This window comes from Melozone crissalis, unplaced genomic scaffold (genome assembly GCF_028551555.1).
Source record: "Melozone crissalis strain CALT ecotype California unplaced genomic scaffold, PUWL_Pcris_2 ptg000039l_1, whole genome shotgun sequence".
Classification (NCBI taxonomy): Eukaryota; Metazoa; Chordata; class Aves; order Passeriformes; family Passerellidae; genus Melozone; species Melozone crissalis.
In genome coordinates, this window is record NW_026535817.1 from 1,602,354 (window position 1) to 1,626,801 (window position 24,448).

General features: G+C 47.4%; 1 protein-coding gene across 1 annotated transcript in view; it reads right to left on the reverse strand.

Annotated features, from left to right (window-relative positions):
• Positions 1–21,957, reverse strand: part of FRAS1 (Fraser extracellular matrix complex subunit 1) — a 106,611-nt gene extending 84,654 nt beyond the window's left edge. Inside the window, exons 1-4 of the mRNA XM_054283763.1 lie at positions 21,495–21,957; positions 21,190–21,313; positions 20,713–20,765; positions 19,090–19,121 (exon numbers count right to left, since the gene is read on the reverse strand). Coding sequence (XP_054139738.1) covers positions 19,090–19,121; positions 20,713–20,765; positions 21,190–21,313; positions 21,495–21,957 — 672 coding nt within the window. The remainder of the gene's footprint in view (positions 1–19,089; positions 19,122–20,712; positions 20,766–21,189; positions 21,314–21,494) is intronic.
• Between the last annotated feature and the right edge of the window lie 2,491 nt (positions 21,958–24,448).

Here is a 24,448-nt window from a genome sequence, read left to right on the forward strand (position 1 = left end):
GTTCCCACCGCATGGCAGGGGATAAGGAAAGATCACAGAGACTATCCAAACCCCAGAGCCTGCTGGGAATGTCAATCCAGCCTCCTGCCATGACCCCGGGCAGCCCTGCTGCGTACACTCAGGGCAGAGAACTGAAATCCCCACGCCTGGCAAAGGGCTGGTTTGGGAAAGCACCAAGGACCTTGAGAAAATCCACGATGGCAGGAGTTATTTTAAAATGCTTTCGCTACAGGGGAGGGAAGCATTCTCCACATCTTCCTAGAATGTCCTTCTTTCCTGTCATTTCTCCTTTCTTCTCCCTGATATTTTCCCACTTCTTACAGACATCATTTATTACATTCTTAACATTCAGCCCATTTCATATCATTTACCTTTCCCTGCTTGTTTTGGGGGTGGGCTCTGCTAACTGCTGTAACTTCCCAAAACTTCACCAGCTTCACCACTGTGCCATTGTGGCATTCACCAAATTTTGCCATTGTGTTACCATCTCATCATTCAAATCTCTTTACAATTTTTAGATTGCAAAGCCTGTTTATCTTTCAATATTTGAGTTTTTAAACCTTCCCAGAACATAAAGAGACTCTGAAAGGAGATGACATTTTACTGGTGCTTTGAAATACCTCTGAGGAAAAACAGGGTGAAGTATTCCAGTGAACCACCTTGTCTCATAAAAACACTTGCTTCCAAGACCTAACAGTTTGAAGGAAAATCACTTTAGACAAGGGACAATTTCTTCATGGACCAGAATGTAAAGTAGACCCAAACCTGCCCTTTTTGCTGACCCAAAACCCAAGGACTGCAAGCAATTATTGCTTTCAATGAAAAGACACAGCAGCCAGTGCGATACCAGAAGAAAATCAAAAGCTCACATACCCTTAGGGTAAGAAATAATATCACATTTTCTCTCCAATATCTCTCCTGTGGATGCTGTGCCCTAATTTTTAGGTGGTCACAAGTCCCATCCTAAAGGCTGAGATTTTGATTTGAGCAATACCAGTGTAATGTAAAACAACTTGAATATTTCAGCTGGACGGGGCTGGCAAGTCCCTTCCTTTCAGATGTCATTTAAATTTTATAGAGAGGCATAAGAGAAGTGATTTATGCAAGATGGAAGTCCTAGGAGGAGCAGCCTGTCACACACAATACTCATACTCTGTCCGCTGCTCCAGTGTAGCAGCAAACTGCATGAATTCCAAGGAAGGAGCGAGCAGGGAACCTGTCAGGAAACGGGCAGGAAAGCAGAGCTTTCTGTTTCAGAAGGCTGTTAATGAATGACGGCCACTCCTGCTTGGTGACCTTCACAAAGCGAGCTGGCAGTGTCAGCTCTGCCCCTGCACAGTCACAGGTCTAATCCCATTGGGATAAAAGTGTCCCCTTGAACGGCAATTCCAGCCCAAGAGCCAAACCCCCATTAAGAGGGTGGAGTGATCTTGGATCCCCCCAAGGCGCTTTGATCACACAGCCAGGAGCAGCCAAAACCTGTGCAAGTTTTGGCTGTGATGTGCCCTTTGTTAGCAATTTTTTCAAGACAAGTATTGAGCACCAATAATTTGCTAGCGTAGTACAATGGAACTTGCTTGATCTCTCCAAAATCTCTGTCTGTGGGAGCCAGGAACATTTGCTGCCAGCTTGAGAGCCCTGGCTGTTCTGGGCATGAGCAGGGTGCCACACTGAAACTCATCCGAGAGCTGTTAGCTCGGAGGGAATTCGTGACAGTGAGCAAAACCACCTTCCTCATCAGGAGAAGTATGTCCCTTCGAAAAAAACCCGAGAGCAAGACCGTAAAAAGGAGTAAGAGGAGGTGCCCCACAATAAATTCTTTAAAAAGGACCAGCTAAAGGTAGAAGGCCATTTCAGTACCTGCCACTGGGCAATCCAGAAATAAAGCCATGGTTCCTCACTGCCCAAACACAGCAGCGCAGCCAAGTCAGCAGAAACCCACGCTGACTCCACTGTTAGATTTTCTTCCTCTCCCAGCAAAGCAATGATTCCTGCTGGTGTTCGTCCGGGCGAGGTCTCCTCCCTCTGCATCCGGCTAATGAATCCAAACCAAGCCCTGCACTTAACAAAACCCACGTCTGACCCGCATCAAAGCTGTCCCTTGCCCTGCTTTGATTCTCCTGCAGATAAACAAAAGAAAACAAGTCTCTGGTCTCATTTCATCCTCTCCCCCAGGCAAGTTGAACTCCGGTCCTGCTAAGGATGGGCGCACTAGAAATGCCCTTGTATAAACATTTGGCTTGTCTCAATTACCCCATCTTTGTGTGTTCAGCATTTTACAGACACGTGAGCAAGCACAGGTTTCCTCTCCCCTCCTTGCCTCTTCGCATCTGCTTAAATTCAAGGCAGCCCATCCTTCTGTTAGGAGCGGAGTTAGAGCAGGGAAAATGGGGTGTGAAGTGCCTGTTTACATCTCCAGTGACCGAGGGAACCATTACCATCCATCCAGCTGTCACAGGCCTTTTGTATCGTCTGCTCGGGCCATTAGGATTTAATTCCTTTACACCGCATCCAACAGCCATTTTCTTGTAGGAACCTGCAATTAAGAGCCAGGCACAGCTGCTGAGCCGCGCTCATTCCCATTCCTGTCTGTCAGTGCCAAACGGGCACCTGGAATTCCATCCCAGGGCGCTGGGCCCTGGCTAGGGAGAGGAAGGAGAAGCTGCAGGAACATCTCTCCATCCAACCCCGCCGAAAGGACACTGCTCACGCTGCCACAGGCCAGCCCAGCTCTGCAGCAAGCCCTTTATCCCCGGCCAGGCAGCAATTCCTGGGCTTCCCAGGCTGCTTTTTCCAAGCAGATATGGCTTGTTGCCTCCCTCCAGGCAGAGCTGGCAAAAAATAAGGCAGAGCCAACAGTAAATTCAGCGTTGCCCAAAGCAGCAAAACGTGTTCCAGTGGCTAAGCAGATCCATCAAACCCTGCCAGACACTGCTCCCCGAGCAATTCCCCCTGCCTGGAAACTCACCCTCAGCACCAGCACCGGCGTCAAAGCTGCGTTAGAAACAACTCTTTTTGTAATTGCTTTTCATTGCCATGTTTTCCCTAATTAGAGGCATTTTGGAGCTTCACACAGACCAAGGAAGGTAAGAGGGACGCAAATTAGGACAAGGTTTACCCAGAAGGCCAGAAAACCTACTTTAGTCTTTTTAAAGGGAGGAAAAAAAAGACCTGGCTCCAAAGCACCACCCAACTGTCCTGACATGAGATTTTTTTTTAAATCCTCCCAAAGGATCCATGATTTATAGGTTTGGTTTTTTTTAAACTTCCCATCAATACACCACAACAGGGCTAAGAAGACTCAAAAAATAATAATTTTTTTTAAAGAAAATACACTTAACAGACCCCTCAAGGAGAAACAAATAAACTAATTATTCTCAATACATAAAAATGCTCTTCTTGGAAAATACCTTTCCTGAGCAAGGACAATTCACAGTGATACAGATAAATCCAAACAACAGATAAATCCAGTCAAGCAAACTCACAGTGATACAGATAAATCCAAGCAGCAGCAATTAGCAGGAAGTAAATGGGATAAAATAGATGATCATAAACCCAACACTGCTTCAGGAATGTTCCTTTTCAAGGCATCTGCAGAAAAGTATTTCCCAGGCTTGACACAGATCTCACACACAAAATAAATGCCTTGGCAAATAGAAATGTACAGGTGTTACCCAGCAGCAAACTACTTTTTAATTCCAATTTCCCCTCATTTTAGGTATAAAGCATCCAAAAAATAAATGCAATGACTAAATGTTTGCACATATGGATCTATCAGTCCTTCCCCTCCGTCCATGTGGACTTCTGGACTGTCAGAATTGGACATGCTTCTTCAAAAAAAAGCAATTAAGACCTTTCCATCATTGTGGCTCCAGCATTTTCCAGGCAGGCCCATTCAAAGTCATTTGCAGTTCGGCTGGGTCTGGACTTGCACGATTTTCTTATTTTTGGTACCCAATTGGCTGCTTGCCCAGCTCCCTGTTTGAGGAAAGCCACATCCCTCCTTCCTGAAAAACAAGCTGACAGAGATCCCATTGACACTGCACTCATCAGCTCTGTAAAACTCCTCAGCATTGCTCACCCTGAGCACAAAACACACGTGCACCCCTGAGCTGCTCCTGAGGACAAGGGAGCAAAGAACATTTGGTTGTTTTGCTGCTTTTCCTACTGCAAGGAACAGCTTTAGAGGAGGAATGAGGATTCCCTTTAGCAGAACAGCTTGGAAAGGAAAAGAAAAAGACATTTTGCAGCGTTTTATAATGAATATAAAAATTCCAGCGCTTCCCCTAAGAACATGTGCTGTTCCCACTGATCACAGAGCCTGTGCTGTGTTATCTGATGAAGCCCAAAGGCCAAAATATCTCTCTTCAGCTGCATCTAAACTGTGGGTAACCAAAAGCAATTCCTCTGAGCACTTACCTGCAGGGCAGTGCAGGGCCAGGCTGTTAGTCCTGGATCCCTTAAAGAAGACTTAAAAATGCGTTTCAAAACCAAAAGTGACTTAATGCCAACATAAAAGCTGAAATATTTTTGCTGCTTGAAATCTACCTTCATTTAAATGGTACAACTTTTTAACTTGCTTCCTACATCAAAAAGAGACACTGGGCAAGACTGGTTTCCTTTTAAGCCCTCCTAAACTGCAAGAGAAAGATGACATTTTCAAAAATCAGCATTTTCCAAACCAGCTGAGCTAAGTCAAGCTCCTGAACCTAAATTTATGCATCAAAGTGTTCAGTGCTCCTCTCCAAAAGCCCCATGTTCAGCTGACCATTCACAAGTCCTGTGGAGCCACCACACAGCTAAAACAGCAGAGGAAAGAATCAAAGCACAGGCAGGATCCCTAAATCCACAGCCTGACTTCAGGCTCCTGATCTTGAAGGAGCTACACAAGTCACCTTAAAGCACCCTACATGGACAGGGATCTGGGAGAGGATAGAGACACAGCAGGGGAAATAATTCAAAAATATTATTTTGAGAGAAAATAATAGTTTAAAAAAGCACTCCCTTGGGTATTAGATCTCCTGCAGCTCCTTTAAGGACAAGCTACTATCCACTTGATTGTTCAGCCAGGCACAGGGTCACACTGAGAGTGTCTGTAGTGACAAATGTCCAACACAACCCTGACTGTCCAACTTCAAGCAAACAGCTGAACTAAACAAGCACAAAAACTCTGTCACTGGCCACCAAAAGCACTTTGAAGTACACTCTTGGCTTTTCCTCCCCAGTCAATTCTCCCTGTCTGGAAAAGCTCAGTTCATTTAAGTGGCCTTTCAGTCCCTCACCACGTTAATACCTGAGCTGCCAGGGGTGGAATCACAAATTGCAGATGAATTAATCCCACTGTGGGATTATGCCCTGGACTCTTCCCCCAGAGCAGCCCTCCTCCGTGCCCTGATTCCCAGCCCCAGCGCTGCCATCCGTGGGACTCTCTGCTGAGCAGATTTTCACTTGCTAAATCAGCAGAGATTTATTCCCCTTTCCCTGACCCAGGCTGCTGCCTCCTCTGAGGGGGGCAGGGGAATGCCAGCACCCCTTTCTGCAGCAGCACACGAGTGCCTGCGAATCAGAGCAGAATGAAACTGCACCCATTACAGGCGACAGCTGGAAGAACTTGCATTTCTTGGACCTTAAATCAGATAACATTGCTTAGGATATTATATCAACATGCAGAAGCTCTTAACTTTCAGATTAAAACACAAACCTGCAGCCAAAATGAGAATCCAGGGCTCCCATAAGCCCTGCACCACATCAGTCCAGCAACAACAGCAGCCACAACCAAGCTGGTGGTCAGTGCTTCCTCCTCTGCCATTGCCACAAGTGGAAAAGAAATGGCCAAATGCTCGTGGTGGCAGAATATCAGGAAGGATTGAGCATATCAGATAAACCAGGATTTGCTGACTAAGAGGAATTCAGCAAGGCATTAGCAGAAAGTTGTTATTAATTCAAGCTACTGAGGCTTTGCCAGATAATAAGTTTAAAAGCTTGTGGTTTAAAATTCTACCATTAAAGCACAAGAGGTAGAAGAAATTACTCCAGTGGATTTAGACACTGAGGTTTCTTTTTTTTTAACTTCCCACAGAGTATTTTCCTTTTCTACTCTCGTCATCCTATCCCATTTGGCATAGATTACAGCCCTGCTTCGGCATTTGTTTAATGAAGTTTACACAACATTAGAGGCACTTGATTTAGCTGCCACAGCCACCATCTGTAATTAATCCTCCCAGGAGCCAGGGCGCTGCACAGCTTGTTCCTGCAGCCTTGGTTTCCAGTGTGGAACAAGCTTATGCCCTCCATAATTCCGCTCTCACATCAGTTTTATGCCATCATAACTCCCAGGCATTCATTTGGCCACTCACCCCAGCTGGTGGAGAACAAGAGCCACAGGGACAGGGTGTAAATCAGCTGGATGTTACCAGCAGGTGGGAAGGATGCCTTTGCCTCCTTCCTTTCCCTTTTCCCAGAGCAAGGAATAAAGCAGCACACAGTGATTTGGCCATTTCTGTGTATACTGCTGTTATTCAGCAAGAGTTACATGCAAGCGAGACACAGCTTTTAATCCTGGGACAGGAGTGGGCTTTACCTTCCACTCACACACAAGGAGTGTCAGTGGAGCAAGACAGAATTCCCTCAGCTTCCACTTAGTTGTGATGTGAAAAGGCAGGAGAGATGAACACTGCACCTTCCCCACGAGGCTGTCCCTGTGCCCCTGCACTTCCACAGATCCACCCCAAAGCTGCCTGGTTTGCAATGCAGGGGGGCTGTGCTGCTTGACTCTGCCAATAAATCAATTCATTCTGGACTCTGGGCCAAAAGCTGCAATTTAACACAAGAGTAACTTTCAGTGGGGGGGAAGCCAGCCATGATTTAAAGATTTCTAGTGATACAGAATAATTCATAGCACACACCAGGAAACAGTTCCAACGATTTCCAATCTCCACAGTAAAACCTACCTAGTTCCTAGGCTGAATTTGTCTAGCTTTCATTTTCTGGCTCCTCCATTCTCTTATGGGTAGAAGAGGATTATTTATAATAATTTCTGTTCCCTCTGTAGCATTCTACAAATTACCCCTTAACTTTCCCTTTGAGAACTGGTGCAGATAGTGCTCAAGTCCTTTGTAATGAGGAATCATGACCCTCTTCTGGATCTCCTCCATCCCTGTGCATCCCCCCCACATCTCAGCACAAATGAACAGTGAAAAATCAGAATAATGTTCCTCCAGCTGTGACAGCAGTGCCAAACACCCAGCTCATGTAACACTGCTCCCCCTGAACTGTAAGCCCCTAATACTCACAGAGGAATTTTATCACACCTTAACACTCGAGTCTGAACACACCAGGAGCCCCCAGAATGTTTCCCAGAATCACAGAACCATGGAATCCCTCAGGGTGGAAAAGACCTTCAAGACCATGGAGACCAGCCATCAAGCCAGCACTGCCAAGGCCACCACTAACCCGTGTCCCCAGGTGCCACATCCACAGGGCTTTTAAACCCCTCCACGATGGGGACTCCCCCACTGCACTGGGCAGGCTGTTTCCATGACTGGCCACCGTTTCACTGAAGAAATTTCCCCTAAAATTCAATGGAAACACCCCCTGGTACAATTTGAGGCTATTTACTCTTGTCCTGTCGCTGTGACCTCCTGTCAGGGAGTTGCAGGGACCAAGAAGGTCCCCCCTGAGCCTCCTATTTTCCCCCTCAGCCGCTCCTCACCACACCTGTGCTCCAGATCCATTCTGTTCCCTGGACATGTCCCAGCCCCTCTGTGCCTTCCTTGGAGCCAGGAGCCCTAAACTGTCCCCAAGCGTGCAAGGTGGGGCCTCACCAGTGGCCAGCACACAGGGACAGTCCCTGCTCTGGTCCTGCTGTTCCACTATTTCCAGTACAAGCCAGGATGTTTGTATCCTGTATTCAGATGTAATATATCATAATGTAGGGGTTTTTTTGTAAAAAATACTGAAGTGTAGCTCTTTTTCCCCCTTTCAGAAAGCCTGGAGATCCCCCTCTAATTCACCCCTGCCTGCAGCCAGTTCTTTGGGACCAGAAACAAAAACAGCACTGGCCCTGGCCTCTGGGGCAAGATAAGAAGGAATGAATGCTTCTGTGGTAGGCTCCCCAGCTAAGCTGTTATGTGTGCCCAAAGGACTCATGTGCAAACATGTTTAGTGACTCCACACCATAAATCACTGCTTCCCAAAGAAAATCCAGCTTTGTGTTTGTTTTGTGCATGAATCTGGTTGAGACAGACAATGAGGAGCAAGCCCTGAGCTTCTGAACCTCTTCCTCTCCTTGGGGCTAGGACATGTCCTGCTCTGAGGAAATTAAGATGGAAATTAAGATCCAAGACACACCAGAAGGGTTTTTTTCTCTCCCAAATACCTTCATCTACAACTCCAGCAAAGGTGACAGGTTTATCATAGCTGCCCTAAATTCTGAATCAAAAACTTTCAAAAAAAACTATTTTGAAAACAAACAAACCCCTTGATGCACAGCATCCTCTGTTTGGTAAATTCTGCAGGACTTTGCTGCAGTTTTTTTGTTTTAATGCTATTCCAAGGAACTACCCAAAATACTGCCTTACCTACAGCGACTCTTCAGATGTAGTGTGCACAAAATAAACAGCAAAACATCTGGCAGAAAATCCAGCAAACCCAAGGGCACAGAAATACAACCAACCACTGCTTAGTTCAGCTTCCAAGTTGCCTTTTTTTTTTTTTTAAAGGGTACACACACCTTGCCCAAAGTTGGATACAGGAGGTGCACACCTGCTTTTAACACTTCACAGGGTCAGGGTGGTTGCCCCTTGCTGATCTTCTCCTACAGGACTTAAACTCTGAAAGTCTAAAGTCCACAGGAAAGGCCTTTTCTTTCCCTAGGTCTGTAAAAAATCAGATGAAATTGGAAACAGGCTCCTGTAAGTGCAGCTATTTAAAAGCACAATGAAAAAAAAAAAAAAAAAGTAAGATGCCTGCAGGAACTTTTATTTATTCATATACATGCTCACATTGAAATGCCAGGGAAAACACTCTATAGAAAGAACCCTTGTCACTGATAAAATTGAAAATTTACTCTCTGTGTAGAGGATACCAAAAGATTCCTGCACACCAGTCCCACTGCACTGCTCTCATTTTGAGGTCCCCACATTGACAACAGGGTCAATAAAGCAGCATTTGGAACACAAGGAGGCCAAAAGCTCATCAGAAAACCCTCTGGAAGTCTGTGTCAAGTGGTGATTAGGAGAACGGGGAAATGAGGGGAGGCGAGAGAGAAACGCAGTTTTGGTTGGAATCCTACAATACCATTTTCCAACTCCTTCAGACACGTAGGGATCATCACCTTCACAGTGACCAAACTGACTGTGCAAAGAGGGGGAAAAAAAGCCCAGTCAAGGACCTCATTTGACTTCTCAGCAGCCACAGCAAGAGCCTTGCCAGGAAGCAGAGACACGAACACGAGGCACAGCCAGCAGAAAGCCAGAGGCAAAGCAGGGATGGATTTCCAGCACTCCAGGTGCCTGGGAAGACAAGGATAGTCCTGTTTGACTGGAGTGAGAGTAACCCTGCTGGAACTACTGTAGGAACATGCACAGAGCACAAAGCACAGCCCCTGCTGCCCAGTTCAGTCATGAGAACATCACCTGGGCACTGTAGCCACACCCAGGACACCACAATGGGTGCAGCCAAGACCTTGCCAACCTCCCAACACCTCTGGTATTCCAGCCTGGACTGCAGCCTCGGGATGCCAGAGCACGCTGCCCCTCACACAAGTGGTCCAGAAGCGCAGGAATCACGCAAGGAACTGCATTCCCATCCAGGGCAGCTGAGCATTAGGGTGTCTAAAGGCAGCCACGTGAAGGGAATCTCCATCCCACCTTTAACTCATCCCCCAAAGCCAGCTTCCTCTCTAAACTTCCAGGTCCAATGCCAAATCAGTTTTTTATGTGTGTAGGTGAGAGCTTGGTTCACAAGAGCCAAAATTTCACATATAGGGCCAAGACAAGGTATGAAAAAGAGACAGGGCACAGCTGGGTGTGCTGCAAATCCCTTGAAGGGAAATGAGAAGGCAAATCCATGCTCTCTCTGGAAAACGCCAACTGGCAAGGCTGTGGCCAGCCTGCAGCCCTGCTTCATGACATGAGCTCAGTGCCTGGAAGGCTGACTGCCAGCACCAGGGTCAAGTGCTCCGCTGGGAAAATGCCCAGCTCCACCGACATCAAAGCAGCTGCAGCACTTAGAGGAGCCCAGGAATGCGGGCTCCCCAAATAGAAACGTGCTGATCATGTTTCAATGAGCCTCCCCTCCAGCTCCTCTGCAAGGCTGCAGGCTGGCAGGGCTGCAGTCCCCACCCAAATAACTCAGGCATCACTTCCCAGAGAGTGGAAGATGCAGCAGGGGAACAGCTCTCCCTGCCAGCACAGGGGAATATTTCTCATTTCTCTGGCCTGCCCAACACTCCTGACACAACCCTGCTCTGTCACCCCACACAGATGCTGCTGCCAACACCACCTCAGGGAAGTTTCCCAAGAGGAATCCCAACAAATCAGAGCTTTGTGGTTTCCACATGGTCACAGCTGAGGGTCTGGGTGCCAGCTGAAGGGTGGCTCTGCTGTTTCAGGTGTCACTGCTGGCTGATGTCACAGAAAGTGACATTTAGGGCACCCCAGTGACATTAAATATCTAAAGCCTTTAAAACATTAGTGGAACCATCCAAAGAGGGAAAGGCTCGATTACCAAGGTTATTTTTTCAGAGGCTGTTGCATGAGATGTGATGGATTTCACCAGATGCTCTCATCATTTCTACTGCAGTGCTTGATAAAATAGCATCTATAAATACACTAAAAACCCAATGAATTACAGAAGCATGAAATGACTTCAGTAAGGTTAGAAACATGCTGGCACCATGCAGAATGCACTAAAAATATTGAGTGTAGAGACCTCACAGCACCTTTTACATAGCCCAACAGCTGATTTTAACAAGGACGTTACTTACTGAGGCTGCCAGATGAGGAATTATCATCTCCTCAGCCTGAACATGTGGATTTAGCAGCTATTTGCAGAGGCTAATGAAGGCATCTGTATAAACAGGATGCTGAGGAGAAGATTTGACCTTGAAGATCACATCAGGTAGACCTGCAGAATAAAATGCCTGTTCCCATGCTAGACTAAAAGGAGGGAAACCATCACATGTGAACAAACTGCAGGTTCCCTGTGCTAGATTCCAATCCTGCATTTTCTTCAAAAAGCCACAGGCTCAACAGCATCAAGCACTGCTTCCTGATAAGCAGTGAAAGACCAGCAAAAGCATTTTGCTTAGAGATCATCATTCCCAGTTTACTCTTGCTACTAACACTTCCTATTTTAATGAGGGAAATCAGCATCACCATAATCATTCACAGACTGGTGATGAGAGGGCTCCATGTCACAGATCAGTGCTCCTGGCAGCCTGGACACACCAGGTGCCCACGGGCAGCTCTGCCCAGACAGAAATGCCATCCAAGGGGATAACTGGGCAACCCAGGCTGCTGATCCCAGCAGGACAAGCAGCTGAACTGCACAGCTCCCTCCTAGGCTGCAGTGTATCATGGATCATGCCTTTTCCCAGGGATTTCAAGAGGCTTGCCTCTGATCTCACAGATATTTCTCTGCCCGAAGCAAGAAGAAGAACTGACAGTCTTACATCTTGTGAGCTTAGATCTTCCCCCACAAAACGAGGTCAGAGGAGAGGGAAGGGTCTGTGGTAACTCCAGCACACTCCTCTCCAAAGAGTGAAGCCTAACCATTCTTCTAAAGCCAGCAAATCCTTCTGAAGCCCCCTGCAGAGGATCCTGTGACTAGAGGAACTCTGAGGTGCACAGCAGGATGTACACAGTGCGGTTAAAGCCACATCACCTTCCAAAACAAACAGCAGGACCACTGTTTAATTAATTAAGTCTGCTCAGAAAAATCAAAGTATTAAGGGACCAGACAGAAAAGGAACCCCCAACGTTACAGAGGTAAATGTCTTTAAAATCCATTCTACTTTTCCCATGCTGAGGGGTCTCAGTTATACTGTGCTATCACAGATACACCTGTTAATCACACACCACACATCCATAGCATTCCTCCATGGATTGCATTCAAGCCTCCAAAAACCTCTCAGAAAGTAAAATTACAACATGGAAATAAAAAAAAAAAACATACTGCAAAACACTGCCCTGCAGTCATAGCCAGACTCCTCTTAGGTAACAAGGCTTTAAAGCCTAAATTCTGGGACAAATTCTGCTCAATTTTTAATCAACTGTATCTCAATTGGTTCCATTTTATCTAATATGAAGTCTCCCAATGTCCTTGGAAGTAACATATTCAACTTTGCTTTGTCCTAAGGATTTCGTTAAAATTTAAATAGGTTTTCATTAAGTTTACTGTTTCATTGAGGGAATTTTTGTTTTAAATAAATCATGGAAAAGAGGCCTAAGAATTACCCTTTATGTCACTCCATAGAAGCACATAATTCATTTTTGGTTTGGAATATTTCCATTTAACAGCAGATTGAGACACTTTGAGGGTTCCGTTTCCGTAACCACAATGGTCTCACAATTTCACAGAGAAATCAGGACAGAAAAGAGTAAATGCAATTTTTAAGTGCCTTCAATTTAAAACCAAACCCAGGTTTTCAAAATGGAACACTCTTTGAATTCTGATTTTGAAAAATAACAACAAAAAATTAACCCACTGGAATAAAAGCATAGCAAGTTACTTCTACTCTACAACACTGAGAATTCCTTAGGCAATCAAGAAAACCAAGCTTTTCACATACACAGAAGAATCCATAAAACTGCAAAAAAATGTGGGAAAGAAATTGCTAACAAGTTTGCTCATGTTTTCCCCTGGAACCACTTTTCCAGGCTCGATGCATAAAAGGATTTACAGCATCCACCAACTCAGAACTGTCTCCTGGCATGTCAGTAATGACAACTGTGTCTCCAGCAGCAGGAGCTTTTCACAATAAAACAACCAACCCTGTGTTTCCTCTGAACACATAAACAGCCATGAACCACAACACCTGATGTGTGGCATGTCAGTCTCGAGCTGGCTGAGCACCCAAAAGGAATTAATTCCACATGACCATGACCAAATCTATTCAGGCAGGACAACAGGTGAAGTCCCAGGAAAGGAAAAGTTTCAGATTTTCAAGGAGCCATTCTGTTAGAAACAAGATTTCTAGTTTGATAACCAAAGGGTTCAAAGTTTCTAATCTTTGCAATCTTTCAGCTCCTGTAGATGTCCCCAAAAATGTATTACACTTAAACTAAAATTTCCCAGTTTTCAGCCTGCAAGAAGTTTCATTTTCATGTCCATAAAACACAAACAAAGCAGGTTAGGAAACTAATTTTTTTTTTTTTTTTTTTAGTAACAAAACATCTGGCTTTAAATTACTCAAATTAATCTGGGAAGAAGTCATGTTCAGGATTTATCTTTTGGGGGAGGAGGGAGAGGATTTTTTCCCCCTGGCTGATCCTCAGAAACAGATCCTGGGACTCTCCCTTAGCTGCAGCACAGCAGCTGGTAATATAAAGATCCTTTGGCTGCTGTGCTCCTGGGGTTAGTGAGAGGATTCATTACAGAATGACTCTGGAGGAGATACAATGATTACAAAATCGAGTGTTTTATCCTAAAGGGCCTCCTTAATCTGTGGCTGAGCAATAAACCACAGCACAAGGAGAAATACAGCAGCCTTCCCAGGCAAGCCTGCTGCCTGCATTCCCACTGGGAGCTATTCAATATGCCTGGCAGAAATATTGGCATCCTGGCATCACCAACCTCAGAGCACCACATGGCTGACATAAAATCAATGCACCCAGCTGGGAATAACTTCAGATTTGCGAGTTTTTGTCTTCCTGAAAGTGCCAAGGAGTACCTCAGGTGAAGTCAGTGGTTAAAACAGCAACAATGGAGAGGTAATGTCTGCTGAAAAGGCACAGGGAATGATGTATCCTGGACAACACTGAACATGCTAGTTTAACTATCATGGCATTTTTGATGGGGATTATTCAAGGGGAAAAAAGAAAGGGGAAAAGGAACACGAAACTACTCTAGAGATGAGAAATTCCACATGGGACCACGAATTCCACAGACACAATAGTCCAGTTTTGCCCAAGGTTTACGATGGATTAAACCACCAACAATCTATTTCCAAAGCCTGAAAGGACATTCAGTTCCTTTTAACTTCTTCACTCCAGACATTCAATTTGTCAGCAAAGTGGGGATCCACTTCCCTCAGCCATCTTACAAAGTCCCTAAGCTCTTTGGAAGTCACTGAAAAGGTACAGCAAAGTTGTAAAATTTCTCTTCCCAATTAGTTAGACACTGCAACTCCTCCTTTAAAGAGAAGATGCAAATGATAATCCTGACCAAGGTTTTGAAGGGGTTAAGGAAAGGGAAAGAATGAGGAAGAGACCCAGCAAAGGAAAAAGGCATTTTGCATGGTGGGGATTTAAGAAGAAGAAGAAGTAAATGATGAATTATAAGGTGTGATAAAGAGCTGCTCAAATGCATTCTGAAAGATGGAAAGCACAATGACTTGGAAAATGTCTAAACGCTGGGTACTTGCTGAATTCCTGTCCTGGTGAATGAATCCATGGGAAAGCTGCTATCTCCTGCCAAGGCTCTGGCCCACAGCTCCCAGCACTGTGCTATTAAATGTGCATACTTCAGTCAGTGCCCATGCACAACAGCTCCTGTCCCAGGAGCTTACTGGGATGCTGTTCCAGAGTGCAAGGCAAGATGTATTCCATTGCCATGTGTATGGCAGTTGTCTTCTGTCAAGTGGGCAGTTTGCCTTATTTCTCTCTCTGAGTGACCACAATCACTCCTCCCTGGGAAGGGACATCTGCTGATAACAGCTATTGAATGTCACTGCATGGCTGATAAGAACTACAGCATCCCACTGGGAGATGCTCTGCCCAGAGGGAGGAGCCAAGCATTGCTACCCAGATATAATCCAGAGGTTCTGACACACCAGCACAGCTTTCTCCACTGGATTCCCCAGAGGAACAGCAGCTGTCTCTTCTGGATCTTCAGAGGAAGAATACATCCTTCTCTACAGATCCCCCTTGCTCCAACAGAACCACATCTGACACTTCAGGAGGGCTGCAGCCACAATTCCAATGGGATTGCCGCCAACACCCTGACCCACAGGATGTCAGGTTGGGTTCTGACTCTGTCACTGTAGTTCTGGTGTACTGCATTGTTTATTTTATCCTTTTATTTTTCCTTCCCTATTAAAGAACTGTTATTTCCTGCTCACATATTATTGCCTGAGAGCCCCTTAATTTCAAATTTATAGCAATTCAGAGGGGGTGGGGAGGGTTTACATTCTCCATTTCAGGGGAGGCTCTTGCCTTCCTTAGCAGACTCCGGTCTTTCCAAACCAAGACAGATGGAAAATGTGGAACAGGGCAGCTCTTGTACAGACCCTGATCTCCAAATAAAGCTGATACCAGATGACTCCCACAACACCGAGAAGATTAAGGCATGAGTCTTGCACCAAGCAGGATGGAGAAGAAAGGCCTCCAAGAAGGACATCACAGCCAGCAGACACTCAGAGCTCCAAGGAAAACAGACCAGCGTGTCAGATTAAAGCTCAAAAGCCCCACAACTCCCAGAACTCTTCTGTAGTTTATGAATTTCTCCAGATTTATTAATTCCTCCTATCCAAAGCAAAGAGGAGTCTTTTTAAAAATCCCTTCTTGCCAAAAAAACCCTGCCTGTGCCTGGCTGTTTAGGAAGAGACCCCATGGATTCCAACAGGGGGCCAAAGACATGCACAGACAACCGAAGAGGGGCACAACCTCACTGCTGGGCTCTGGACTGCTGGAATACAAGATCCAAAAAGAAGAAAAAGAAGGAGAAAGAACTTGTGAGCAGTGAGGGTACTGAGAAAAAACACTGAGATTTGTCCAGAGGCTCAGAGGGGTTGGAGGGGAGGGAAGGGGATGGTGAATCCCATGCACCTGCAGCCCACTGTGGAATACCTGGTGAGATAAATGACCTCAGGGTGAGCAGACAGGGGCTGGGTGCTCCTCTGGCGGCAGGGCAGGTGTGCCTGGTGCAGGGAAGGGCCTCAGCCCTGCCCAGACACCTCATGGAAAGGGATGTGTCTCTCCAGGTGCCACTGCTGCTCCCAGACAGCAGGGCTGTGGATCTGAACCCCTGCCCAGCTCCAGGCTCAGGGGGAATGGAGAGATGCTGCTGCTGCTGCTGCATGAGGGTGCATTTGCTTGGGCAAGGAGGTGACATTTAGATCCACTAAGATAAAACAGAAAAATTATTTTATATTAAAATGTCTTCCTCAGTCCCCTTCATTTGCTGATGAAGGGAAAAAACTCACTTCATCCTCAAAGGAAAACTCTTACATCTAAGGTTCTTTTACCTGGTACCATGAAATCAAGAGCCTATCCCATCCCTCTGTATTTCACTGCTGTTTTCAAGGAACACAAAGAAGGGACACACATAGAGCACACACTTGATTCAAAAATCACTTTTATTTTTGATCCTCAGTTGATCCCAGCTTTCTGAAACCCACAAGCAGATGAGATTTGCTCCATGAGAGGCATTGCATTACTGTATTCATAAATCTTAGCTGCAAAACATTCATGTACATCCAGAGGACGCAGCCCCAGGCTAAGTAGTGCCATTTAAATCACATCATTTATAAACAAAAATATCTTCACCATTATAAGAGTTAACAAGCAAACCTTTCAACTGAAATATTCAATTCTGATCTCATTTTTCAGTAGTAACTCCTTACCTTTCTAATGAAATTAAAATGAAGCCCATTTTCCACTGCTAATTTGATATATTCCCTAACCAGAAGTGCTTTGCACTGGCTAACATTTATTTTAAAGGTCACTGAATTTATTCAGGGTAGAAGCTCTCTGGAATGGGAGATTGGAAATTTGGGGGAGAAGAGACTCCCAGCATTTTTTATTTATTACCTTTCCACTCTCATTCTGCCCAGCTCAAACTACTGATAGAAACAGAAATCTGATTTAAAAAGCATAAAATCAGGATTTGTTTAAACTTCTGACAATAAAACGCACACAGATGTCACAAAAGAAAGCAAAATTTTTGGTAGAAGCACAAGTACAATTAAGCTAAGGCTTTTCATTCTCTTCACAATTTTTGACCCAAAGACTACAAACATTTTCTTTCAAAAAATGCTTCTTTAGTGCTTTCTAGTGTTGAAACCAAGCAGCCCATTTGTGTCTCAGGAAACTTCCAAAACAATCCAGCCCAGAAACCCATCCCTAGGTGCACTACCAGCAGCTGGTGCCACAGATAACATCCATGTTTTAAAGAGGACAGAATGGAAATGGATGCTGCTCAGCTGGACTTGTCCTTCTGTGCTGCAGCCTGTCCCAGACACAAACTCATTTTTCAATCACACTCACCATTCAAAGCACCTCCAGGCACAGCCCTGTCCTTCCCCTCCCCCTTGGCACAAACCAGCTGGCAGAAAGACTCCAGCTTTTAGGATTTGCTCCACACCTCCCACACACCCTGACTTCCAGAGTGACATCAGTGTGTCTCCTCGTGGCCTGCAGCTAAGAACAAGTAAAGTGGATTTTCCTCTTTCCAAGTAAAGGGAGCTGAAAACTCGCTGACAGGAGAAGCCAGAGGGAGGAACACCAAGCAGCTCAGCTGGGAATCACGCTCAGGGAGGTGCTTTCCCTCAGAGCAAAGCCACAGACACCAGCTGACCCTGGAGCTAAGTCAGCCAAGCAAGAGGCAGGACTTGCGCAGCATTAACAATTGCAGCAACCCTGCAGTGCCTGCATCGCTGCACTTCAAGGTTTGATTTATGCACCAAGGGTTTTCCAGGTGACTTCAGAGACTTGTGCAGCAAACAGCATTCCCACAATCACCCAGGAGCAGCTCACCTACAGCCACTTCCACGTGCAATCAAACAACAGCTTGGCAGGCACCTAAAGCTCATCCAGTGCCACCCCTGCCACGGGCAGGGACACCTCCCCCAAACCCAGGCTGCTCCAAGCTCCTGGCCTTGGACACTTCCAGCATCCAGGGGCAGCCACAGCTCCTCTGGGCAGCCTGTGCCAGGGCCTCACCCCCCCACAGCCAAGAATTCCTTTCCAATATCCAACCTGAACCTCCCCTGTCTGTTGGTTTGAGTCCATTCATTCCTCTCTGTCCCATCACCCCATCCCTTTGAAACAGCCTCTCTCCATCCCTCCTTCATGTTCCTTTCAGGTAAGGGCCACCCCAAGGCTTCTCCTCTCCAGGCTGGACAATCCCACCTCTCTCAGCCTCTCCCCATGGAATGGGTGCTCCATCCCTCTCATCATCCTCCTCTGCACCAGACACTGAAAGGAAACAGTGTTTCCAAGCACCGTCTAAAACACAATGAAAAGTCGCTACAGGTTTCTCCTGGGGGCTGCCAGGACCCTCCACAGTGCATCAGGAAGAGGAGCAAACACATCTAGAAGCATTCCAGAGACACAAAGTAGCTCAGGCACCTCCTTTTAGCCCAGAGTAGTACCAGAGCAAGGCAGACAAGCGTTACCGAGCAAAACACTGTTCATGAATACTTAAAAACTCTGATTCTTGCACCGAGTCACTCACGGATTACGTTTCTAGAGGCACCAGAAAAGAAAATGTGTTGCGTTTGTAAGGATCAGTCGGGGTACACCAGACTCACCGTGACCAGCTGAGGGCCAAAAGTGTTAAGCTGCTGTCATTAACAGCTCATTAAATCAGGGAAAGAAATACATAGAAAGAACACAGCCTGGCATTGCACTCATGTTTTACAAAGCACCACCTCCATCCTGCCCGGCACTGCACATCTGTGCCTTCCAACACCCCACAAGTCCCTCACATCTTCTCACCCAGTTGGACTGGCTGGGTCCAAAGGCCCAGGGAGAATTCCCAACCTCTCCATGAGAGGGATGTGTGTTCTCCAGCAGACTGGAAGCTGCCAGACCTGTGGCCTGCACCCCAGCCACAGGGGTGACAAAAAGCAGGAACTGGAGTCAAGTTCATTGAACAGCACCCTCTCCAACCCTTCCCCAGCACGGCGCGTTTGAGCTCACCTACCTCAAATAAGAGGCCGTGGGAGACACAGGCACCTGAGGGACCAGAAAAAAAAAAACAAAATCAGGTTAGGAACGAGTAAAAGCAGCAGCACATCCTCCAGTGAGCCTGCTCTGAACTGGGCAGCCACAAAAAAATACAGTTTTGGGGCAGCTGGGCAACCTCTGGGTAAGGGACAGGACCTCTGGCCGTCTCAAAAAGGCAGGGAGAAAAGAGGGGACCTGCCAAAATAACAGTGTGAGAAGAGCCAGTGTGAATCCTCATTCCTAAACCACTCCTGCATGGACAACAGGACAGGCTCACAGGGCTCTGCTGCTTCAGCTGTCCTGGCCCTGCTAACTGAGAGAAAGCTTGTCCCAGGCACGGACAGGGACCCAACCAATATATTCAAATATATTCACATATTTCACCCCAATAATCAAATAAGAGGTTAGGAAGTAAAACCAGGAATAAGCTGAATGACCGCTTTTCTATCAATTTTCTGGAAATGGTCACCCTGGAGCAACTGCACATGATCCGTCTCCCAAAAGGGTGAGGGGAATACACAACCCAAAATAACCCAAGGAGCTCCAGGATGAAAGGGAAAGAGACCACGGAAAGGCTGCCTAGAGGGACCACCCAGAAAAGTCAGAATTTCCCTGCCAAAGAGTGGAGTTTCCCGAGAAATGCAGATTAGACCAATCTGTACAGAAAACCTGGGAGCTACACTTCTTGGAATCAAAGGCTCCTCCTTTGAGCTTGTCTTCAGCTCAGCTGCAAGTGGCTGTGGAGGCACCCCCGGGAATTATTTTCCCTTGCCAAGAAGATGAGCCACAGGAGCCCAGCCACATTTCTCTCAAATTCAGCAAATAGCTGTTCTTCTGGCAAGAGAAAATAATTTCAAGGTTCATCATCTAGCTCCACCTCAAAATTCAGTGCAAAACGCAAGGTCACACATTATTGGGAGGCATGGAGTGGGGGGGAAAAACCCCAAAAATTTAACATCAGTTAGTTAAGACCAGCACAACCCATCTGTTTTACCCCTCCAGGGCTGGCTGCCTTTCATTTTTAGCTCACTGACAGCTAGAGTTCCTTAAAATACCAGTGTGCTCATCCCCTCCGGGGCCAGAGCAGGGAATAGGGACCATGTAGGACTAGAAAGCAAATTCACCAACTCTGATCCCTCTTCCCCACAAACGGCAAAGACACAGCTCCCTCCTTTACAAGTTACCAAGGGAGATTAAGATACAACCCAGCTCAGCAGGACTTGGATAATCCTGACTTACAAATAAATTTTACTTTTGTCCCCAATTATGGGTGAGCCAAACACACTACACACATTAATTAATTAAGATTGCCATGCAACAGTGCCCTGATTTTCCAAGAAACTCAAAGCCCCAGGTGTGATCACCACCTGTTGCAAAGCACACCTGAAAAGCATTCTGCAAATTATGACTTGCACAAACTGAAGCACCCAAAAAAGCACCCCGGACTTATTGCTGTGGTATTTTTGTGGGGGACATCTTGGATTCGGGTTGTTGGTAACGTCACTTACCAAAAATAAAAGCTCTGAAACCAGAAAAAGTGAAGTCTGTCGGAGTGCTACCCAACGAGTTAACACTGGGTAGCAAATGTCCAAGCCCACACCTAGCAGCGCCCCGGCTCGCACGCACATCGCTGGTTTGAACCGCTGCTGTTCGCTGGGAACAGCAGCACTTAAAATTGGGATTCATGGTGGGAGCAGGACTCGGGGAGACTGCCACTTCAGAAACCAACAACCTACAGCCAAAGGACAGGCTGCAAAACCACCCAGGAGCACGAACGCATCCAACCCGCACCCCCAAACTCCGAACATCAGCACGGCACAGCCTTGCGCTGGCCACGAGTCCGTCCAGCAGCCGAGACAAATGCCGGTGTGCCTCCCCGAGCGCTCCCAAGTTGGCTCCAGCCGCAGGGAGCGGAGCAGGGCTGCTGCCGGTTCCCCTCACGCTTTCCCGGCCCTGCCCGCTCCCAGCGCCGCATTCCCGAGCGCTCCGCTCCCCGCGGGCTGCCCGAGGGCTGCGGCTGCCGCTGCCCGCCCCGGCCCCTCAGCGCCACACACCGTGCCGGGGCAGCTCCCCTCACCTGGGCACGGCCGAGCGCCGCCGCCTTCCCTCCCGCCCGCCGTGAGGGGCAGCCCGGAGCGGGACCGGCGTTCCCCCGTGCCCGCCAGCCGGGCACGGCTTCGCCCCGGTGCCCCTCACCTCGCCTGTGGAAGAGCCGCCAAAATGGCGGGGGGCGGAGGCGGACCCCCGCCCGGGCCGGCAGCGCGACCAGGGAGGCAGCGAGGCAGAGCCGTCCCGTGTGCCAGGGGAAAAGGCGCCCAGAGCCGTTTTCCCCTCAGGGATCCCCCGCCCGCGGGACCGGGACGCGCTCGGCGCGGGACTCACCTGAGGCGGCGTCGGCCAGCGCGGCTGGGAGCAGCAGCAGCAGCAGCAGCAGCGGCAGCAGCACGGTGGCCCCGGCGGCGCTCGGGGCGCCCATGGCCCCTGGCGGCGAGCAGCGAGCGGGGAGTGCCCGCCGGGCCCGCGGCAGGTGCCGGGGCAGCGCCTCGGCCCCCGCCCCGCCGCCAAACTTCGCCCGCAGACAAAGGGGCAGCTCCGCGCCGCAGCCCGCCCGCCCCCCGCCCCGCCCCGGGCAGCGCTGCGCCCTCCTTCCTCCCGGCACCCGAGCCTCTCCTCCTCCTCCCACTCCCCGGCACCTTGCGCCGGGGGGGGCAGAGGATTCCGGCTTCTCCTCCCCCTCACACCGGCTGCCTGGGCATGGAGCAGCCCCCGGCGATCCCGCAGCCGTGCCAGGATCAGGCAAATCAAACGTGTTTGTGTTGGACCTGACCCCAGTGACTCGATCCATCCCGGTGGCTGGAAGGGAGAGGTCACCCTCTCAACCCGGGTTGGAAGCTTCTGATTTGTTGTGTTTTGGGTGTCAGTTTGGGTTGTAGGATTATAACAAGAAATAGCAAAGCCTAGTCTATTTCCATGTCCATTTCTTCTTGGCTTGCACACACACACACAGTACCATGTCCATTCAAGAAAAGCTTCCTCCAGCAGTGCACACTCAACACATCTCAGAGCCAACGTTTCCAAATGAACGACGTTTGGCTCCTACAAGTCACAGGATAAAGAAAAACAGCCCCAATTTGAAGTTACAGCCATTCCAAGCCCCAAACTAAAATGAACTCAGAAAGTGAGTTTATTTTTACTAGTCTGTGAATGCAATTTTTTTTTTCCCCTGCCAATTTCAGCGTTCCCGCTTCATAGCAGTACCCTAGTTCCCACACAGCAGTTGGTTACACAGAGCTGGGTTGCTGCTGCTGCCTTCATCTCCTGCTTACCTCATTAAATGCAACGATGGCAGCTCAATTTGATAACAATTCCCCGTGGTAACTCCATCTGCTCACTTTTGATTCACTTCCTAATGATTCTTTAGGGTTTTTTTTCCTCCTCAGGACTGCATGCCTTTAATCACTGTGCCAGAATTCCCACAGCAAAAAACACACAAGCCCCAGGTCCCTTCTGACTCCTCAGGTGAAACTCTGGACAACTTGACCAAACTCAAAGAAACACCAGCAAGAAAGAACAGGTGCAAATAATTAAAACCCCAAGCACACAGAGGGTTCAATAATTTCATATAGAACAGGTGAAAATAATTAAAGCCAAGCACATAGTGTTCAACAACTTCAGACAGAACAGGCTTCATACAAATGTGTGCGGTCCGTCTTTTCACCATTTTTGCTCTTCAACTTCCTGCTGCTGTTCTTTAGGCTTTGACAACTTGTTTCCCCAGTCCAGCTACTGCCTACTCCTCCCTATTTGTCCTACCTTCCTTCCTGCTGTTCCCACAACACTGCTCCAAAGACCCTGTTAAAAGTCAGGAGAACTCCAGACCCATAACTTAGATAATTTTTCAGATTTTCCCTCTAGAAAGCACTCATTTCCAGCATTTCTTAAGTTTAGCACTCAGCACATAAGACCTGAAATTTTCAGAAATTCAAAGTTTGCTAAAGTTTTGTCCTTCACATCCTATTGAACACAAAAGCAGCATTTCTGTTTTGAGTCTACTTACAGATTAGCAGCAAATAAAATTATCAAATAAGCTTCAGACTCTCTCAGGAGAAATATGAGATCGTTCAAAGGCTGAAAGCCTGAAGGGTACAACTTGCAAAGCACTGATGCAGCTGTCAGCTGCTGCCACAGATCTTTGAAATAATGGCACAAAAAGTCACTGGGGTTGTAGAAATTAACCACTTTTAGCCTCCCTTTTACAAAACCTCTAGGCAGAGGTCAGTTTTCTGCAAGTTGGTGTGAAAGAGCCATTGCTCCACTTGGCAAATCCCTGGCTGAAGAGATTGAGCCAGACATACCTTGTGTTCCTGGAGAGCTGGCCACGTGCTGGCTCAGACTTGCACAGAGCAGCTGGACAAACATGGCTCTGAGAAGGATCCATCTCTGGCAAGTCAAGTCGTCATCATGTGCATTCCCCACTTCCAGAACCCTTGACACTTAAATATTTTTCCAGCTTTTAACTGAGATTTTTACAATTTTATTAATATTCCTTTTTAAAATCCATGAGATTAGCCCACAAAAACAACATGGCATGGCAGGGTCACCACGTGTGACCTTCACCCAGCATCTCCCAGTACCTGACAATTTGGGAAGACTGGCATTTTCCTCTTGTTTTCCAAGCAGGAGACACACTGACACTTCTGCCTTCATGTCCTGGTGGGATGAAGCCTCTAGACACCTGCAAGCTGAGGTACTGACAGAAATAACTGCTTGGAAAATTATGTTTATCCCTAACAGCGTTTTCTGTCAGCCTCAAAAGCTTTTTTCCCTCCTCTGTCCTATTTCAGTCAATCCAACTATTCCCACACGGACAGTTTTGGCTACAGCATTAGCCTCTCTCCCAGAGGCTGGCAAGACCAGTGGCATTGCAGAACATGGACAACAAAATCCTATTTAATCACTCAGAACACTCATCTCAGCACTAAAAACCTGTCAGCACTGGTGGCAGCTGCAACATCCCTGCCCTGCTCCTCCAGCCGTGGCACAACTCCCATGAACTCAGCTTGACCCACAGGGATTCCAGGTTTTTTGGAGTGCCACAAATTCCCTACAAGTCCAGGTTGAGGCTGAGTGTCAGCCCTGCACTCTCCACAGCTGCACACAGGCTCCCAGGACAACTTCTTCCTTCTTTGGGCAAATGTTTCTGTTTCACTGAGCTTGAATCCCAGCTCTTCTCCTTAGTTAAACTAACAGCAGGTCCAGAAAAACAAACCTAAAAGCCATCATACATCATCTGCAGGGCTAAAGGTGCTGCAGCACTGCCTCCCTCCATCCCACAG